The sequence below is a fragment of the Lycorma delicatula genome, chromosome 8 (assembly GCF_047948215.1).
Source record: "Lycorma delicatula isolate Av1 chromosome 8, ASM4794821v1, whole genome shotgun sequence".
In the NCBI taxonomy this organism is placed as follows: domain Eukaryota; kingdom Metazoa; phylum Arthropoda; class Insecta; order Hemiptera; family Fulgoridae; genus Lycorma; species Lycorma delicatula.
The window spans coordinates 16449878-16470205 of record NC_134462.1 but is presented as its reverse complement, the minus strand read 5'-3'; the positions used below and the strand labels follow the sequence as shown (position 1 = coordinate 16470205).

At 30.2% G+C, this 20328-nt stretch overlaps 1 protein-coding gene across 1 annotated transcript in view; it reads left to right on the top strand.

The window, feature by feature from the left end:
- Positions 1 to 20328, top strand: part of LOC142328905 (uncharacterized) — a 376489-nt gene that overhangs the window by 207095 nt on the left and 149066 nt on the right. Inside the window, exon 5 of the mRNA XM_075373045.1 lies at positions 19526 to 19621. Coding sequence (XP_075229160.1) covers positions 19526 to 19621 — 96 coding nt within the window. The remainder of the gene's footprint in view (positions 1 to 19525; positions 19622 to 20328) is intronic.

The following is a 20328-nucleotide window of genomic DNA, read 5'->3' as shown; positions in this document are numbered from 1 at the left end:
ACCAAAATACATTCTAATAATCTATATTAATGCTTTTATAAAAAAAAAAAAAAGTATAGGAATTATTCATTTGGTTTAAACAGAAGTAAATCAATATCCACTGCTAAAAGTATTTTCTTGAATGAAAATTTAATTTTATCACTGATACTTAGTTTTCTTAAATGAAAATGAAATACCAGTGAAAAGTTGTATAAATATTAACTACAAAAGAATTTATTTTTTATCACTCAGAGAGTAATTACAAAATTTTTACTTTCCGATGACTAAAGCTAGAATAACTATATTAAAGTACAAATATGGTTGTCATGTCAAAAACGGGAGTAGTGAAAAAATAGGGTTACTACGTTACTAGGCAATCAGAGCGCAGTATTTTGATCACGTGATACAAGCCTCGCCCCTCTATAATCTTGTGATGTCATCGCCGCTATCTTGTGATGCCAATCCCACCCCCGCATCAAAACTTTAGATGTACTTCGAGGACGATCCTGATCATTGCGGTTGCAGCTTCGGGAGGCGGTGATTGGAGGACGAGATACTAGTTGAGTTCTGTGCTAAGAAAGTTCACGGAGTAGTCTCTTGGGAATAACGGCAGAAGAACGATGAAGAAATACGGATGTTACCCAACTTGATATTTATTTTTTAAACTTTTTAATTTTTCAAAAAGTTTTTGAAACTTCATATTAAGAGCTGTGAGGAGGTAGATATCTACAACTTTTAAAAATGATATACCCTGGACCTAAAATCCAGAAGGGTTTTTTGAAAAATTTCTTATTCTTATTTTAATCTTTATTGATGGGTGTGTTAGAAAAAAATTTATTCAGTAAATTTTTTAAGTTTAACTTATATACAAAAGTTTGTAGAACATCTTTTCTTAAAATTTCATCACCAATTTAAAGCATATTTTATATATTATTTTTTCTATCTTGGCTGTAACTCCTTTAATTTTCATTATTAAATTTTTTATATTTCCCTTCATAATCTTTATTAAAATTAAAGTAACTTAGGCATCAATATTATATTCCGGACCTAAAATGAAAAGAAATTTTCCCAATACTTTCATAAATGCCATATTTTATTTTTTTTATATTTTTAAATGATTTTTTTTAGATTTATTTATTTTTTGTTAAGGATCATTTTATAAAAGGTTTTTTTTTCTAAATTGCACCCATACAATGAGGAGTTCCCTAAATCAAAAATCGTTTTATTTGAAATTTGGAAATCTTCTTACTTAAATCTTATTTTGTTAATCGTAATTTGCTACGCGTTTCACCCTAAAACTAACATTATTTAACTGCATATGCTAAAAAAGGATGAGCGAAGTCATTTGTAAAAATATAATGATTTGAAGTGAGAGAAATCAAGTAGGCAGATGGTCAAATGGTATTGGCGGAGTAAGAGGAGGAATTGCTGTTAATTTTGCAGAGTCGTATTAAAGATAAAAAAAGAATTAAAGATGGCTCTTATAATATATTCCAAGAAGGAAAATTACAGAATATGTAAAGTTAATAAAGTATTTTAGAATTTTGATTATATGGAATGAATAATGTACGATGAAAATATATTTATATTCTATTCTATTCTATTTTATTACATGTAGTTAGTTATTTATCTATTCATATATAGTTATATTCTATTTATAATATAAATTTTTAAAGTAAAAGGATCACTAACAGCAAGAAGGAAATTCAATTTGAATAAATTTTCCAAATTCTTTTTGCGTGGAAAATGTAATATGACATTTAAAAAATTTTAAATGCAAACAAAGTGTTTAATGTGAAAATGTTTAATATCCCATGGATAATCACAGGTTAATTCAGAAAAACAAGAAATTTTGAAATTTAAGTTGGTAGACCTGGGGGAGTGTCAGCACTGAATAACTTATAGAAAAAACCTGTTCACGCCATCTTGCCATTTAGTTATCATGTTTACTTAACGTGGTACACAACACGGTTTTGTTATCAAAACATTTTATAACAATGACTGTGTGGATACAGCGTGTAGAGAATTACGTTGCCAATTTAATTTAGAACGCCACTATCCGTGTGTTTCAATCAGCTCATGACATTAACAAATGGATACGTATTTTTTAGGAAACAGGTTCAGCAATTACAAAAAAACCTCAGGCATTGTGCGTATCGTTTGTATGCCAAACAATATTCAGTCGTTCAAGTTACTGAAATAAGAAGCACACAACATTCAATTTTCATCACAATATTCAGTCGCGACTGCTGCTTCATGCAGCAGTCGCAAAAAAAATTGATAGTTCAATTATTTGAAGAATACTATTGTACTACATTTTACCATAAGTGCAAGTTACAGAAAGTGATACCAATGATCACATAACACGTCATAAATATTGTGAACAAATGGTTGTAAAGGTAAACGAGGGAAATGACTTTGTTAACAAATTGTGCATATCGAACGAAACCCATTTCCACCTTACCAGATTTTTTAATGAAAAAAATCTTCATTTTTGACTTACACAGCTACACCAGCGCCGTTACACAACAACAAAATTTCTGTGCGGTATTCTTTTTCATCATATGACATAAGAAACCTTTATTTTTTTTTGAAAACGAGGATGGCCTCACGACTTAAGTGACATCACATCGATACGTCACCATATTGAAAAACTTTGTTGCGCAAAAACTACAGACATTTGCACAAACTACTATCAACGCTTGGTTTCATCAAGATCAATCGACACACACGAATATCGATGGAAACCGTATAATTTCGAGAAATGGTGACATTCTATGGCCTCCCAGATCTCCCGATTTGCCAATGTATCATTTCTTCTTGTGGGGGGTTACCTTAAAAGCAAACAGTCAATTGAAAAACTAAAGAGCAAGATCCGAATTCCAATTGCTGAAATTCCTGTTGAAATTTTTTGTCAAACTCTGCAGAGTTTCACTACGACATTGAAGTAATGTCTGAATAAAGACGGAGTTCACCTGCAACATATGATCTTCAAAAATTAAATCTCGACTATGTATATGAATGACATATTTTTTTTCGATATAAATTTTATAAATACATTTATTTTTTTATAGAAGTGTTTAATTTAAAAAAATTTCTATTTCCCTAAATTACCCTGTATATTTATCAAGATAATAAAATAAATACTTTTAAAGAGGAAAATCGTTAAATTCAGTTTAAATTATTACAGTCTTAACGAACATCCAAATGGTTTTAGCAATTAGATGAGAGAGAGTACTAGTCATTTTAAAGGTTAAAGAGACATGATTCTTTGGAATTAATGTGCTTATTTAATAAAGAAATTTAAGTTAATTATTGTACACCGGGTTTGAATTCCAGCAAGACATTTTGTCCGCTACAAAAATTCATTATCATCCATCAGTAATGGCTAATGGACATCAGTTTTTTGTTGCTGTTAAAATAAAATAATAAATTTTCCCTCCCACAATCTAAGTGATGGACTAGTTGCATCTTTATCTTTCTTCGAAGGATCCGGGTTCGAGGCCCGTTAGGCACGGCACTTTTTACACTCCATAAAAACGAGTAAAATCCATCATATTACCAGCCAATTATTATTATATACCAGCCACTTGTTACTGTTTGAATTAATAAATAAATAAATTATCACATATTACTGATACGTTTATCTTCATCTCATTCTTTATGTATCTACGTCATTGTTCTTTAAATATTTTTTTATCGGTAAACAGATTTAAATCAATAAAAATGTTGAAAAAAATCTGTTTTCGACTGCTATTATTGAGTTATAGTATCTTTTTCTTTTTGTGTTTTGTGTCCGGAACCACCGTAAGGTATTACTTCAGAGGATGAATGAGGATGATATGCACGAATATAAATGAAGTGTAGTCTTGTACAGTCTCAGGTCAACTATTCCTAAGATGTGTGGTTAATTGAAACCCAACTACAAAAGAACACCGGTCTTCACGATCTAGCATTCAAATCCATTTATAAGTAAGAGGAGATTAAAAACTTTAAGGAACTAGGATTTGAACCTTAGAATTCTCGACTTCGAAATCAGCTGATTTGCGATGACGAGTTTAACCACTAGACCAACCTGGTGGGTAGTTATAACATCATAAATAGTCATTAATTTTATTAATCATTATCAATTTTAAACCGAAGAACATTGAGCGGATATTTTCATAGATAAAACTTAATTAACCATTTTTAAATAATGTTATTAAAATAGTTTTTTTTAAATAAAAAATATTATTACAATTTTTTTTATGGCAGATGTTAATAATATACTAATAAAGAAATGATTAAAAAAATAGTCATACTCCATTGAAGTAATGTTAAAGAAAATGAAACATGGTTGTTCAAAGGGTTTTTTATTTAAAGAATTGCGGGTAATAACTGGAAAATTTTGCAGTAAGGAAGAAAATATGCGTTTCTATGAAGACGAAGTACAAATACAGTCTGACTAGATAGGAAAAAAATTCTAAATCCCTAACATAAACGTTGAAGACGAATCTCTTTATAGTCCTTCAAAACTGTGCAATACATCTCTTGTAAGAATTTGTACTAAATTTTACGATACATTCCTACAGAAAAAACAAGTTTAGTTATGTCCTCCTGGATCCTTATGTTTGTAAATTATAAAACGTAAATTTGTATTTTAAATCATTCAAAGAGGGATCAACACAAATGAATTTATATTTATTATAGTTTATTTTATTTTCATATATAAAAGTTAAAGAAATATAATGTAGGAAGATACAGGTCGGTGTATATGCAACAGTATCTGGGGTTTTAGGCTTGGGTTCTTTTATTTTTTTCTTTCGTCGGCAGAAGGTTGAATAGTACACTAATCCTCTATTTTAACGCAATAATCCGTTTCAGTAAATCCTCCTTTTAAGTACAAATCTCCTCTACTTATACTGAAAGAGATGAACTTCGTACTATGCAAAATTACATACATATAAAAGAAATATTTAACAAAGGAATAGTAGTATAGTATGATTATAAAAGTATTTAATTTATGCTCTTAATTATTAGGGTTAAAATTTAAAAAAAATAAAAAAAAAATACCATATTCAGTATAAGTACGAGAAAAACGTTTGTTGAAATAAATAAGTAAATAGAAAATGCTCAAAAAGATAAAAAAAATAAATATAAAAAAATATCCAGTATTGAATTGCATGACTTTTTCGGTTACGTCGATCAAGTTATGCAATTCATTTATAATTTCAATTCAATCATCTTACGCTCTATTTATATTTTTATAATAAAATAATTCAAAGGCAGTTTTACTGGCCCCTACCAGGCATATTTCCAAGGGGCAAATAGGGGAAACCTCGATAGATATACAGGGTCGGTGAGAAATAAATACCATCCGTGGACCAAAACAGAATCTAAAACCCAGTCGCGTCTGTTTCCGGATCGGGCAGTGGTTGGTCAGCGTCTGTCTCCCTGTTAGGAGCGGCTGTATTTCATACTTTAGAGCTAACAACCTTTGTTCTATCTGTGAAAAGAATTTATTTCTTTTCCATAATTTAATTTAATATCTTGAGCACGATGGAAATTTCTTTGGATGGAACTACTAAAAGAGGTAACTTTGTAGAAGAATTCTTTATCACAAGAAGCGGTGCAATTGAGCCTAACGATTCTGGGTAGCCTAAACCAACATGTTACTAAGAGAAAAGTCGGAGTCTTTTGAAAACCCTTCTAAGATCAGAAGAAAAAAAGTAAATTACTTCGGAACCGTACACGCTTTTGAAATACGGTCAATTAAAACAGCTTACAGATACCTTAAATCAAGAAAATATAAAAATTTTAACATTAAAAGAAACAACATCTGAATCAGATGAAAATATCTTTGAATCAGATAATTATAGAATTTTTAAATTAAAAGTTTGTAAAAGAGTTATAAAAAACTGCCCTGTTTTGGGAACAGCTTTTGACATAAATACGAATTGTTTAAACTCAATAACTTATTTTCACTGAAAAGTTGTTTCTTTTAACTTTAAAATTTTCAAATAATTATTATAACTTAATTCACTATCATGCTTCAATTAACAATGATAATAGAAAAAACCCAAAAAAGTGGGAATGTTTTGGGATAGAAGAGAAAGTTTCATAAAATCTCGTTTAAAAATGATAAAAATTTACTGCGGGATTTTAATTCCCAAGTAGATAAAGAAGACTCATAAAAAATAGTTGGAGATTATACCGCTCATAACAGGGTGAATAAAAATGGGGAAAGATTAATTAATTTATGTAAAGTTTTCAATTTAAAACTAATGTCTACTTAATTTAAATAAAACTTCCCAGGAACGACGTGGAAGTCCCCTAATCAACTCTTAGGTTAATTTCAAATAGACTATAAAGCAATTTCTGGAAGAAACGTGAAAGAAATCTTAAACGTAAAGGTTAGAAAAAGTTGTAATATAGAAACGGATCATTATCTATCAAAAATTAAGTAAAATTTCTTCTTCAAAATACAAAGAAAATGTTTAAAAACAAAATTCTTAAAATTGATACAGAAAAATTAAAATCAAACAAAGAAATGTTTCACAATAAATATCCAGTTAAAAGTGAGAAAACTGGGAGGCTTTCAAATACAAAATTCCGAAAATTGTTAAACAAGTGGCAAGCCTAAAAAGAAATTCGAAACATATGTAGTACAGCGGAGAATGTGATGAAGCGGTGATGTAATGAAGTGATATTCTACAGAAAAGAAGTAGATTACAATTGCTATAAGAATCGAAGAAAAGAAAGATCTAAAGTTTTAATAAATACTAGAATATCGTAGTAGAATAGTCAGGTAAATGAAATAGAAGAAAATTTTATAAAGAACAATACAACAAATTTTTATGGAACTTTTAAAAATAACCTAAAAAATTATCAATTTCCTTATTTATTTTTCAAAAGAACAGATGGATGCCTAGAAGTGAACAACAGAGAAAATTGTGAAATCTTGGCCATTCATTTTAAAAATCTAATGAACTGTGAAGAACCAAAAAAAAATTCAAAAATTTAGCACATCAAAAAGTTCTCCGATTTCTTATTTAAATCCACCACTTTTTAAAAGGACTAAAAGAGATAATTAAAATCTTAAAAAATAATAAACGATCTGGTTACGACTCAATTATTGTTAAAATATGGACATATGCAGATGAAACAACCACTGAAACTGTAGAAAAGTTACTTGTTCAAATCTGGAAAAAGATTCCTGAAGATTGGAGAAGTACTCTCATACACCATCACCATAAAATATTGTAAAAAAGACATAAATAACATTCCATTGTTACCTGAAACTTATATATATATATTTTTTAACTTTTAAATATCATGAAAGAACAATTAAAACCTCGGATTGGAGAATTTCAGGGAGGATTCACAAAGGGAAAGTCTTCTTGCAGAGAAAATTTTTAGTTTAAAAACAATTATTCCAGACTACTGCAAAGGGGATGGAAATATTGTAATCGCTTTTGTGGAGTTTAAAAAAAAGCTATGATTCAGTAAATAGAAAATCTTTGTTAAACATATTAGAGTAATATGCAATGGACCAATAAAACGTTGAATATAGTAAAAGAAACCCTTACAAATATTTATTCAAAAATAGAATTTTAAAGGATAAGCTTTGAACCTTTTGCAATCAAAACAGTTGTGAGGCAAGGTCTATCGCTCTTAATGTTTAGTATAGTTTTGAAAAAAGTAACAAAAGGATGGAATAAACAGAACAAATTTAGAAGTTAGAAAATTTAAAACTAGGAAGTTAGGGTAACCCACCGGGTTGGTCTAGTGGTTAACGCGTCTTACCAAATCAGCTGATTTGGAAGTCGAGAGTTACAGCGTTCAAGTCCTAGTAAAGTCAGTTATTTTTACACGGATTTGAATACTAGATCGTGGATACCGGTGTTCTTTGGTGGTTGGGTTTCAATTAACCACACATCTCAGGAATGGTCGAACTGAGAACGTACAAGACGACTACACTTCATTTACGCTCATACATATCATCCTCATTCATTCTCTGAAGAATTATCTAAACGGTAGTTACCGGAGACTAAACAAGAAAAAGAAAAAGGAAGTAAGGGTCAGAATCTCAAAATCAAATGTTTGACCTTTGCATATGAACTCGTAATTTTATCCCGGGATATTAAAACTGTGGAAATTCAATCTTTTAAAAATGTAAGCTGAAAAATCAGATTCACAATTTTTTTTTCGAAAAACTGAATTTGTAACAAATATTAAAAAATGGTCTAATAATTTTTAAAAACCGAATATGGAAAAATTAATAAAGTGAATAAATTAAAATATCTGGGTGAAATAACTAAACCTAACGTTTAGTGATAAAGAATCAAATAAAATTAGAACTAGTAAAACGAATCTTGCGCATCACTTAACAAAGCATTTATACGTACAATAAAAAAAAGCAGACAACACAGACGTAGGACTTCCTCGTCACGCGGCTAAAGCCACTTTCCGGAAAAGTCGTGCAAGTGTGGGTTGTTTCTGATGCACGGCTTATACACACACACACACAACTTAATTAAAAATATTTATCATTTTAATTATTATACACCAAATATTACAGATATAATAAAATATTATATAATAAATATTTATAAATATAATATTATAAAATATATTTTATAAATCTTATATTTTTCGTTTGTTTAATTCAGTGATTCTAACTAAAGCGCATACCGTATTTAATTCGCGCGGGACTGGCGGTAGTAGCGGCAACGATCGGCACTATCTAAACTAAGGTAATTTCACAACTTACATAGAACAAATTTCGCTAGTGAGGTCGGCAGACAGGTGTCGTCGCAAGGAATAATGCACCAGGTATCAAGTCAACCGGAGGTTCGAGTTCGGGACCTGGCCAGAGGAATTACTTATTACACTTTAAATATTATTCATTTATTTAATTCTATCGCTCGCCTGCGACGTCTCAACACAACAGACTACTACAACAGCTGTACGTCAGTGCTACACTAGCGCTCCTAGTAGGGGTACTATTGACGCAGTATGCCCAATTAGCCAACAATTTAGAGGAATTTTTGGTGTAAAGTGCGATTTTGCAATAATGTTTTCTGCAAATATTGTTATTTTTTAATTGTTAACAAAGTGCCTAATAAAAATATTACCATAATAAGGCAAAATGTCGAAATAATTAGGGTGACCTTGTTCTATAGCCTCACCCCCTTGATCTTTTAAGTTTAGAATTTAATAGCATCAACGCCCCATATACAGAAGTAATCTGACCAAGTTTGGTCCAGTAGTTCTGGAGATATAAGGTGATTCAGAAGATGACACCGAATTCACGCACGTACATACGAACAACCGGAAAATTTGCATCCGGCTTTTTGGATTTCTTAGGTGTCAAAAAGTCAAGATCCGGTGAAAACCGCTATGCCCAAACTGGACCGATTACAATACTATACCTTCTAGAACTATAGCTCTGCTCTGCTCTAGGGCAAGACGGGAAAGTAAAATCAATCTCCAGAAAAACAAAAATTAACTATTATAATACAGTTATTAATCCTGAATTTTTTTTTACTTTTTCTTTTCTTGTTTAGCTTCCGGTAATTACCTTTCAGATAATACTTCAGAGGATGAATGGGGATGATATGTATGAGTGTAAATGAAGTGTAGTCTTGTACAGTTCCACTCCTGAGACGTGTGGTTAATTTAAACCCAACCACCAAAGAACACCGGTATCCACGATCTAGTATTCAAATCCGTGTAAAAATAGCTGACTTTACTAAGACTTGAACGCTGGAACTCTCGACTTCCAAATTAGCTCATTTGGGAAGACCCGTTCACCACTAGACCAACCCGGTGGGTAACCTGAATGTTTGCATGCCTCCGAGTGTTACGTATGAATCAGATAGGCGAAATTGGGAAGCTAGAGACTTTCTTTCTTTTTCCTGTTTATCCTCTGGTAATTTCCTTTCAGATAATACTTCTGAGGATGTATGAGGATGATATGTATCACTGTAAATGAAGTGTAGTCTTATACCTTCTCAGTTCGACCATTCCTGAGATTTGTGGTTAATTGAAACCCAACCACCAAAGAACACCGGTATCCACGATCTAGTATTCAAATCCGTGTAAAAATAACTGACTTTACTAGGATTCGAACACTGGCTCTCCACTTTCAGATCAGCTGATCTGGGAAGACGCGTTCACCACTAGACCAATCCGGTCGGTTGGGAAGCTACAGACTAAAGACATGAAAACATTAAGAAAAAGCTTAGAGCTGGTTAAAATTGAAGAGAATAAGTAAAGGATTAGAAAAATTAACATATAATGACAGACTTTCATATATTATAAGGAAAAGACGACTGATGTTTTTTTGGACAGAGTGGAAATAAAAAGACTGACTAAAAGAATTTAAAATTGTCTAAATTCAAAAAAGTAAAACCACCTGGTTTAATGAAGGTTTAAAGGTTATGAGAAAACAGGGTTTAAAGCTTATGAGGTTATCACGAAAGAAATAATCTTAATTAGAATAAAAAATTAGAAATATTATTTTAGAAAACAAGGGCTTCCACAAGTAAAACCGAAAAGAAATATGACTACACATGGAGTGAAGAGAGAAAGCGAAAGCATGGAGAAAGAATGAAGAAATATTGGGAAGAAAGAGAGTCAAAAGAGAAAAAATGATTAAAATATTTATTGTAGTATTAAGGAGGCCTATTAAAAAAAAATAATTCAACAATGTTCGAATAACCAGCTCCAGTTATTTATTTACTGACATATTAAATAAAAACATTTTTTTTTTTTTTTTGTCTTCAGTCATTTGACTGGTTTGATGCAGCTCTCCAAGATTCCCTATCTAGTGCTAGTCGTTTCATTTCAGTATACCCTCTACATCCTACATCCCTAACAATTTGTTTTACATACTCCAAGCGTGGCCTGCCTACACAATTTTTCCCTTCTACCTGTCCTTCCAATATTAAAGCGACTATTCCAGGATGCCTTAGTATGTGGCCTATAAGTCTGTCTCTTCTTTTAACTATATTCTTCCAAATGCTTCTTTCTTCATCTATTTGCCGCAATACCTCTTCATTTGTCACTTTATCCACCCATCTGATTTTTAACATTCTCCTATAGCACCACATTTCAAAAGGTTCTAATCTTTTCTTCTCAGATACTCCGATTGTCCAAGTTTCACTTCCATATAAAGCGACACTCCAAACATACACTTTCAAAAATCTTTTCCTGACATTTAAATTAATTTTTGATGTAAACAAATTATATTTCTTACTGAAGGCTCGTTTAGCTTGTGCTATTCGGCATTTTATATTGCTCCTGCTTCGTCCATCTTTAGTAATTTTACTTCCCAAATAACAAAATTCTTCTACCTCCATAATCTTTTCTCCTCCTATTTTCACATTCAGTGGTCATCTTTGTTATTTCTACTACATTTCATTACTTTCGTTTTGTTCTTGTTTATTTTCATGCAATAGTTCTTGCGTAGGACTTCATCTATGCCGTTCATTGTTTCTTCTAAATCCTTTTTACTCTCGGCTAGAATTACTATATCATCAGCAAATCGTAGCATCTTTATCTTTTCACCTTGTACTGTTACTCCGAATCTAAATTGTTCTTTAACATCATTAACTGCTAGTTCCATGTAAAGATTAAAAAGTAACGGAGATAGGGAACATCCTTGTCGGACTCCCTTTCTTATTAGGGCTTCTTTCTTATGTTCTTCAATTGTTATTGTTGCTGTTTGGTTCCTGTACATGTTAGCAATTGTTCTTCTATCTCTGTATTTGAACCCTAATTTTTTTAAAATGCTGAACATTTTATTCCAATCTATGTTATCGAAAGCCTTTTCTAGGTCTATAAACGCCAAGTATGTTGGTTTGTTTTTCTTTAATCTTTCTTCTACTATTAATCTGAGGCCTAAAATTGCTTCCCTTGTCCCTATACTTTTCCTGAAACCAAATTGGTCTTCTCCTAACACTTCTTCCAATCTCCTCTCAATTCTTCTGTATAAAATTCTAGTTAAGATTTTTGATGCATGACTAGTTAAACTAATTGTTCTATATTCTTCACATTTTTCTGCCCCTGCTTTCTTTGGTATCATAACTATAACACTTTTTTTGAAGTCTGACGGAAATTCCCCTTTTTCATAAATATTACACACCAGTTTGTATAATCTATTAATCGCTTCCTCACCTGCACTGCGCAGTAATTCTACAGGTATTCCGTCTATTCCAGGAGCCTTTCTGCCATTTAAATCTTTTAATGCTCTCTTAAATTCAGATCTCAGTATTGTTTCTCCCATTTCATCCTCCTCAACTTCCTCTTCTTCCTCTATAACACCATTTTCTAATTCATTTCCACCGTATAACTCTTCAATATATTCCACCCATCTATCGACTTTACCTTTCGTATTATATATTGGTGTACCATCTTTGTTTAACACATTATTAGATTTTAATTTATGTACCCCAAAATTTTCCTTAACTTTCCTGTATGCTCCGTCTATTTTACCAATGTTCATTTCTCTTTCCACTTCTGAACACTTTTCTTTAATCCACTCTTCTTTCGCCAGTTTGCACTTCCTATTTATAGCATTTCTTAATTGCCGATAGTTCCTTTTACTTTCTTCATCATTAGCATTCTTATATTTTCTACGTTCATCCATCAGCTGCAATATATCGTCTGAAACCCAAGGTTTTCTACCAGTTCTCTTTATTCCGCCTAAGTTTGCTTCTGCTGATTTAAGAATTTCCTTTTTAACATTCTCCCATTCTTCTTCTACATTTTCTACCTTGTCTTTTTTACTCAGACCTCTTGCGATGTCCTCCTCGAAAATCTTCTTTACCTGCTCTTCCTCAAGCTTCTCTAAATTCCACCGATTCATCTGACAACTTTTCTTCAGGTTTTTAAACCCCAATCTACATTTCATTATCACCAAATTATGGTCGCTATCAATGTCTGCTCCAGGGTAAGTTTTGCAGTCAACGAGTTGATTTCTAAATCTTTGCTTAACCATGATATAATCTATCTGATACCTTGCAGTATCGCCTGGCTTTTTCCAAGTGTATATTCTTCTATTATGATTTTTAAATTTGGGGTTGGCAATTACTAAATTATACTTCGTGCAAAACTCTATAAGTCGGTCCCCTCTTTCATTCCTTTTGCCCAGCCCGTATTCACCCACTATATTTCCTTCCTTGCCTTTTCCAATGCTTGCATTCCAATCTCCAACTATTATTAAATTTTCATCTCCTTTTACGTGTTTAATTGCTTCATCAATCTCTTCGTATACACACTCTACCTCATCATCATCATGGGCGCTTGTAGGCATATAAACGTTAACAATCGTTGTCGGTTTAGGTTTTGATTTTATCCTTATTACAATGATTCTATCGCTATGCGTTTTGAAATACTCCACTCTCCTCCCTATCTTCTTGTTCATCACGAAACCTACTCCTGCCTGCCCATTATTTGACGCTGAGTTAATTACTCTAAAATCACCTGACCAAAAGTCGCCTTCCTCTTCCCACCGAACCTCACTAATTCCTACTATATCCACATTCACCCTATCCATTTCCCTTTTTAAATTTTCTAGCCTACCAACCTTTTTTAAGCTTCTAACATTCCACGCTCCGACTCGTAGAATGTTATTTTTTAATTTTCTGGTGACCCCTTCCTTAGTAGTCCCCACCCGGAGATCCGAACGGGGGACTATTTTACCTCCGGAATATTTTACCAAGGAAGGCGCCTCCATTATTGATATGTGAAAATGCAGAGAGCCACATTTTCTTGGAAAAAAGCAGCTGTAGTTTTCCATTGCTTTCAGCTGCGCAGTACTCAGAGGACTGAGTGATGTTGATACGGCCGTTTAAGTCATTGTGACTCACGCCCCTAACAACTACTGAAAGAGCTGCTGCCCTCTTTCAGGAATCATTCCTTAGTCTGGCTCTCAACAGATACCTCTCCGATATGGTTGCACCTTCGGTCCAGCTACTCTGTATCCCTGAGCACTCAAGCCCCCTCACCAACGGCAAGGTCTCATGATTCATAGAGGAGGATATATATTCTAATAAATATATTCTATATTATATAATATATTATATTCTATATTATATTCTATAATATATTCTATATTAGAATATATTCTAATAAAAACATATATTAGAATAAATTTTAATGTTATTAATTAAATATATTTTTTTTATTAAATATAGAATTACTTGTTTTATTGAACTTAAACCTTTTAATTTTAATTTAAGTGCTTTAAATTTTAATTGAAAAGCTTTTTTTGAGCTTTCCCTTTTGTCTGTAAAATTAAGCGCATTCACTTTTTCTTGCATTGAAATTGTTACACTTTTTTTCTTTTCGTCTCCATTTTCAGTAAGGCAAAACACAAAACATATTCGCATGAACATATATACAAATTAACAAACAAATACTGTACAGTAATTAAACAAAAAACAAAAAAAAAAATAATAATAATAATAATAAGGAAAAAAGAAACTTCACCTATGGTATCGATTTAACTGTACTGTATAACTTACAGGTCAGCTATTACAATTTGAACGTATAGAAACAATAAATGACTGAATTCGACTGAGGTTTAAAATGATTTGTCGAAAACAATGCACGAGTAGATAAATGAGAAAAGTTTATTTTGGTAAATGGTGACTAACTTCCGTCAATACGGAATACGGTAACTTATTGTATTAGTCATACGGCCAACATACATTTTTTTTATTATTATTGCATTTATTTGTAGCATTTGCGATTAATTTTTTACAATTGAGGCATTTATGGATCAGAAATCCATAAATTTCAAGATCATAAGTACATAAACATACCGTACATAATTCCGTATGTGTTTAAACCGGTTCGGATTAGCGCGAGTTTACTGTGTTAGTATATTAACATCACAATTTCGAAAAATTATGTTTGACTTTTTAAAAATTTTAGAGTTCGTGTATCCAAGCTGTTTTTAATTATGAAAATATTTACTAAAATTAATTAAAAATTAAAAGCGAAATTAAAAAAAAAATCGATTATTTTAAATTTGGAGCTCCTCCCATCAGCGAGGTGTTAAACGTTATTTTAGTGACTACACTGTTTGACAAGAAACCTACGACCATTAAAAATTTGAAATCGCGAAAATTTATTTTTCATTTTGGGGATCCCATATTCAAGGAAAAGCATTCCTGGTAAAATAGATGGTATCGCCACATAAGCTTGAAGCTTGTGGTGGGAGATGAAAATGGAATTTTTTAGCTTATGAAAAATGCCATGCCTGAACGGAATTTGAACCCCGGACCTCCGCATGAAAGGCCTACCGTGACCACTCCTCCATTCACGGAGATCCCCACGGCGGAGTGGTTTTAATGATATGATATTTTTTATAGTTCGACAATTACAAAAATAACATATGAAGATCCAAGATTAAATTACATAAAATAACAAGTTACCATACCTTTGCCTAATTTTTCACTGTATTAATTGTAAACTTTTCTTACCTGTAAGTTAGGCGGACAATAATCCCTAAGCAGTGATAATAGATTATAAAAAATATGATGTGGACACCACATAACTTCCTTGTAGGCCTATTAAATTGCATATACACGTTTTTAAAAATACTTCGAATTTTACTTCTGATATTTTTTTCATTTTTATTTTATTGTTATTGAAAATTTATTATTTATTGTAAAAAAAGTTTTACAATCATAGGTTAATAATTATTAATAAATCAATATATTTAAATAAAAAAAGAAGTAAAAAAAAAAAAAAATTGAAATCGAATTCCAACCGATGTGCCTTACTGTTGTAAGATCAAAATATTTCATTAATAAAAATTTTATTTGGCTATAACTCTGGAACAAATGACAATAGGTACCACTTACGATAGATATTCGTTGAAAATCTCTCAATGAGGGAATATTACTGCAGTTAAGAAAAAGTACAAAATCCACAAAATTTGTTACAACAATCCTAAATCCAAAATTTCAACATCCTATGGCTAATCGTTTTTGAGTTATGCGAGATACACACGTACGCACATATGTATGTACGTCACGCCGAAACCAGACAAAATAGATTCAGGGATGGTCAAAATGAATATTTCCGTTGAAATCTGAAAACCGAAATTTTTCGCGATCACAATACTTCCTTTACATTGTACAAGGAAGTGAAATGAACAAAGAAGTAGCCATAATTTTAAATAAACGATGTTGTAATTTTCTAGGAAATGGGTGAACATTTTTCACAAATTTTTTTTTAGGAAATGCTAAGATTATTATCAAAAAAAATTAAGATTTTTACAGTTTTAATGCAATGGGTAACTTATGAAAAGGATTTAAAACAAAAAAAAAATTTTTAGAAATTAAAATTTTTTTTTGTTCTTCAGACTATTTGGGAAGGATACACAAACAAATTTTTATAATAGTTAGAAGACCTATCGATGTAGAAAATATAGATCGAAAACACTCCCATTAAGTCCTTTTCTTCAGAGGCATTTTAGAGAAAAATTAAATTAAACTTCGTTTAAATTAAATGCGTATATAAATAATCCAAAAAAACTTTTATCAAAAAATTAAAGCCAACCTCTTAAAATTGAAATACAAGTTTTTTTGTTTTTTTTTTTTAATTGCTCTATTTGACTTTGGTTTTAATGTTTTAAACATATATTTGGTACTTTATTCATCATAGGGTTAACAAAATTTTCAAAAATTAATTAATTAAACTCCGGATCTTAGAAAATATTTTTGAAAAATTTTATATTCTTCTTTTTATCCTTTATTGGAGGGAATGTTAGATTTATAGAAAACTTTACATAAGCAAATTTGTTAAGCTTCACCTATATATGAATATTTTTAGAATTTTTTTTTTTTAACTTTTCCCGCCCCTAAAAACATTAGATTTTGTTTTTTAGCTCTAACTTTTAATTTTTGTTATAAAAAAAAATATATATAATAATAATTTTTTTGTCATTTAAAGAGCAGTTAAAATTTGAGTAATTTTGACCCCAATAGTATACTCGGATCCGAAATAAGTAGCTTTTTTTTTTATTCCTATCATAAAACTTACAGTTTGGTTTTCAATATTTTTTAACAATTTTTTAATTAATATTTTCTTGAGGATTACTTCTTTAGAAAAAATTTTACAAAATTGTCACCACAGAGTAAGAGAGCGCCAAAAATCAAAATGTTTTCATTTGAAATTTTGATACTTATATTTTTTTTAATAATATTATAATCAATAGAAAGCCGAAGTGATACAGTGGCTCCAAAATTTTAAAAATTCGGAAAATATTTTTGTTACTTTTATTTACATCTTTATTATGAAAACAAAAATAAGTCTAGATGACTGAATTGCAAAGCTATGCAAGTTACCGACTGTTTAACTTTACAGGCTTAGCCGTGAAAGTCCTACAATACATTGCCAGCTTTTTACTTCCATGTACGAAGTAAAGGAAGTATTGTGATCGCGAAAAAATTAGGTTTTCAGATTTCACCGGAAATATTCATTTTGACCACCCCTGAATCCATTTTGGCTATTTTCCGCTTGGTGTCTGTACGTACCGTATAACTCAAAAACGATTAGCCGTAGGCTAAAATTTTAGCCGCAGTCTTAAATTTTGGATTTAAGACTGTTGTGATAGTCTTAAGTTGTGCACCTCCCCTTTTGATTGCAATCGACTGTACTAAAAGTGTCCAAACAAACCCAAAATAAAAAAAAATGGATTTTGTACTTCTTTTTAACTGCGTTAATAAGCCCTCACTGGAGCTTTTCAACGATATATCGTAAGTGGTACTTATTTTCTATGGTTCCAGAGTTATAGCCAAATAAAATTTTAATTAATGAAATATTTGGATCTTACAAGCACATCGGTTCGAATCAGACTTCATAAACATACTTTTTTTTTTTAATTTAAATATATTGATTTGTTAATAATTTTTAATCTCAATTTGTAAAAAAATTTACGATAAATAATAATTCAATAATAACAATAAAAAATTAAAAAAATACGACAAAAATCAGAAATTACTTTATTTTATCAGAAATAAAATTTTATGTACTTTTCATTTTAATTAAAAAATTTTACACAGGTTAATAATTATTAATATATTTAAATTAAAAAAATAAATTTATATGAAGTGGGATTCGAACTAACGTCTCTATGGTTACGGATCCGACACGTTCTCACTTATATCGCATAACTACTTCAGCGATTTGAAACAAAATTAATATATAAAGTAATAAAAAATGCTGATACGGACACCACAAAAATTGTGATGTATGTGGTGTCCACCACAATTCAATTGTGTAACTGTCCACTTTAATAAAGATTGGAAGATCGTATCTCACTTTCAAATGAAATAATTTTAAACGAAGTGCAGAAAAAATGTGTATATGTAATTTAATAGGGGTAAAAGGAAGTCATGTGGTGTCCAAATCCAATTTTTCAATAAAACTAACAAAGATTCCAACATATTTGGTTAAAATTTTATATAATATTATTTTCGAAATTAAAATATTTATTCTTTTTTTTTTTTTTTTTTTTTTTTGTTGTTACTATAGGAAAAATTATGAAAAAATACGAGGGTTTTATTGAGTACTAACAAGTATTTATTTCATTTTCAAAACTAAAATAGGTAATTGGTTTACCTATTAAACTAATAGTTGGATTGTTACATAATACATGTAAAAATCTTTATGCAGAGAGTAGAAAAAGTATAATTACACTTAACAGTTGTATGAATAATTGATTGCTCTTTATACATAAGCTTTTATTTCGTTTGTGTGTGTGTGTGTCATGGTTTGCATATATACAATGTTTTCTTTACGTTAGTCGTGGTTATTTATTGTTTTATGGATACAACAACTTAGATTTTGATAGAATTATACCAAATTTATGTGCAAATTTATGCAAAAAAATGTGTATATGTAATTTAATAGGCTTACAAGAAAATCATGTGATGTCCGACATCAGATTTCTCTCTATGTATAGGTGGTGAAGGATTTTTAAAAGTTTTAGTTTAATCCAAATATATATAAATTTTAACAATAAATAATCGGTAAATTTTAGCTTTATGTAAAGTCAGTAAGCTATATGTTAATACGACTTTGTAAAGTATAAATATATTCTTCACTATAATATACGTTTAAAAATGGTATAATAATATTTCAAATTTACTGTATAAAGTTCATATTTATTGAAAACAATCATGCTGGTTTGTTTGTTTTTTTAACAAGTTCATTTTATTATTTACATCAGGTATTTACCTATTCATCCATTATTTTCCCCATTCATCCGGATTTATTTGTTTTACTTTTCAACTGGATGTATATTCATGTTTATGTATATAAAATATCCAATAATTTAGGTATATCTTTTTTAGAAAAAAAAGTTATTCATCATATGTATTAAAACAGTTTTTATAATCTGATCTTTGTTTATTTATTACAAATCCAATTTTATATAATAGCTTTAACAAAATATATTTAAAAGAATAATTAATTAAATCCGTTTATTTATTTCAATATTTATATTTAAATAATAATTTTAATTTTTTTACATTTTTTACAGGACCAAAGGATATATCTTGTACCCTGGATATTCACATTAGGTTTAACAACAATTGTGGATCTAACACATTCTGTTTATATGTTTGCGTTAGAAACAGTAAGTATATTATTTTAATGTTTGTTAAATATTTATGTTTTATTATACAAACTACTAAAATAAGAAAAAAAAAATTAAATATTTGTTTTGTTTGTTAATATTAAAAACAAGAAAAAGAAGTTGAATTAATAGTAATTTCTTATAATATTATATCAGATATATTAAAAATATATTCTTTCATATATATATATATAGCGAAAATTAAAGGACATCAAAATAAACAAAAACGTGTATATGGACAAATCGTTTCATCTTCTCCGTTTCCCATTTGTGTTTTCTTTATCAACAATAATCTACATTGATTTTTTCTGTATATCTAACAGCATCTTTTTAATATTATAAATAAATTTCGCTGAAAACTTCTGGGAAATTCTGTTTGTTTGACATTCTTTTTGAGAATTCTTAAGTGTATATTATGTATATATAAATATATATATACATATATATATAGCAGGAGCGATATAAAATGCCGAATAGCACAAGCTAAACGAGCCTTCAGTAAGAAATATAATTTGTTTACATCAAAAATTAATTTAAATGTCAGGAAAAGATTTTTGAAAGTGTATGTTTGGAGTGTCGCTTTATATGGAAGTGAAACTTGGACGATCGGAGTATCTGAGAAGAAAAGATTAGAAGCTTTTGAAATGCGGTGCTATAGGAGAATGTTAAAAATCAGTTGGGTGGATAAAGCGACAAATGAAGAGGTA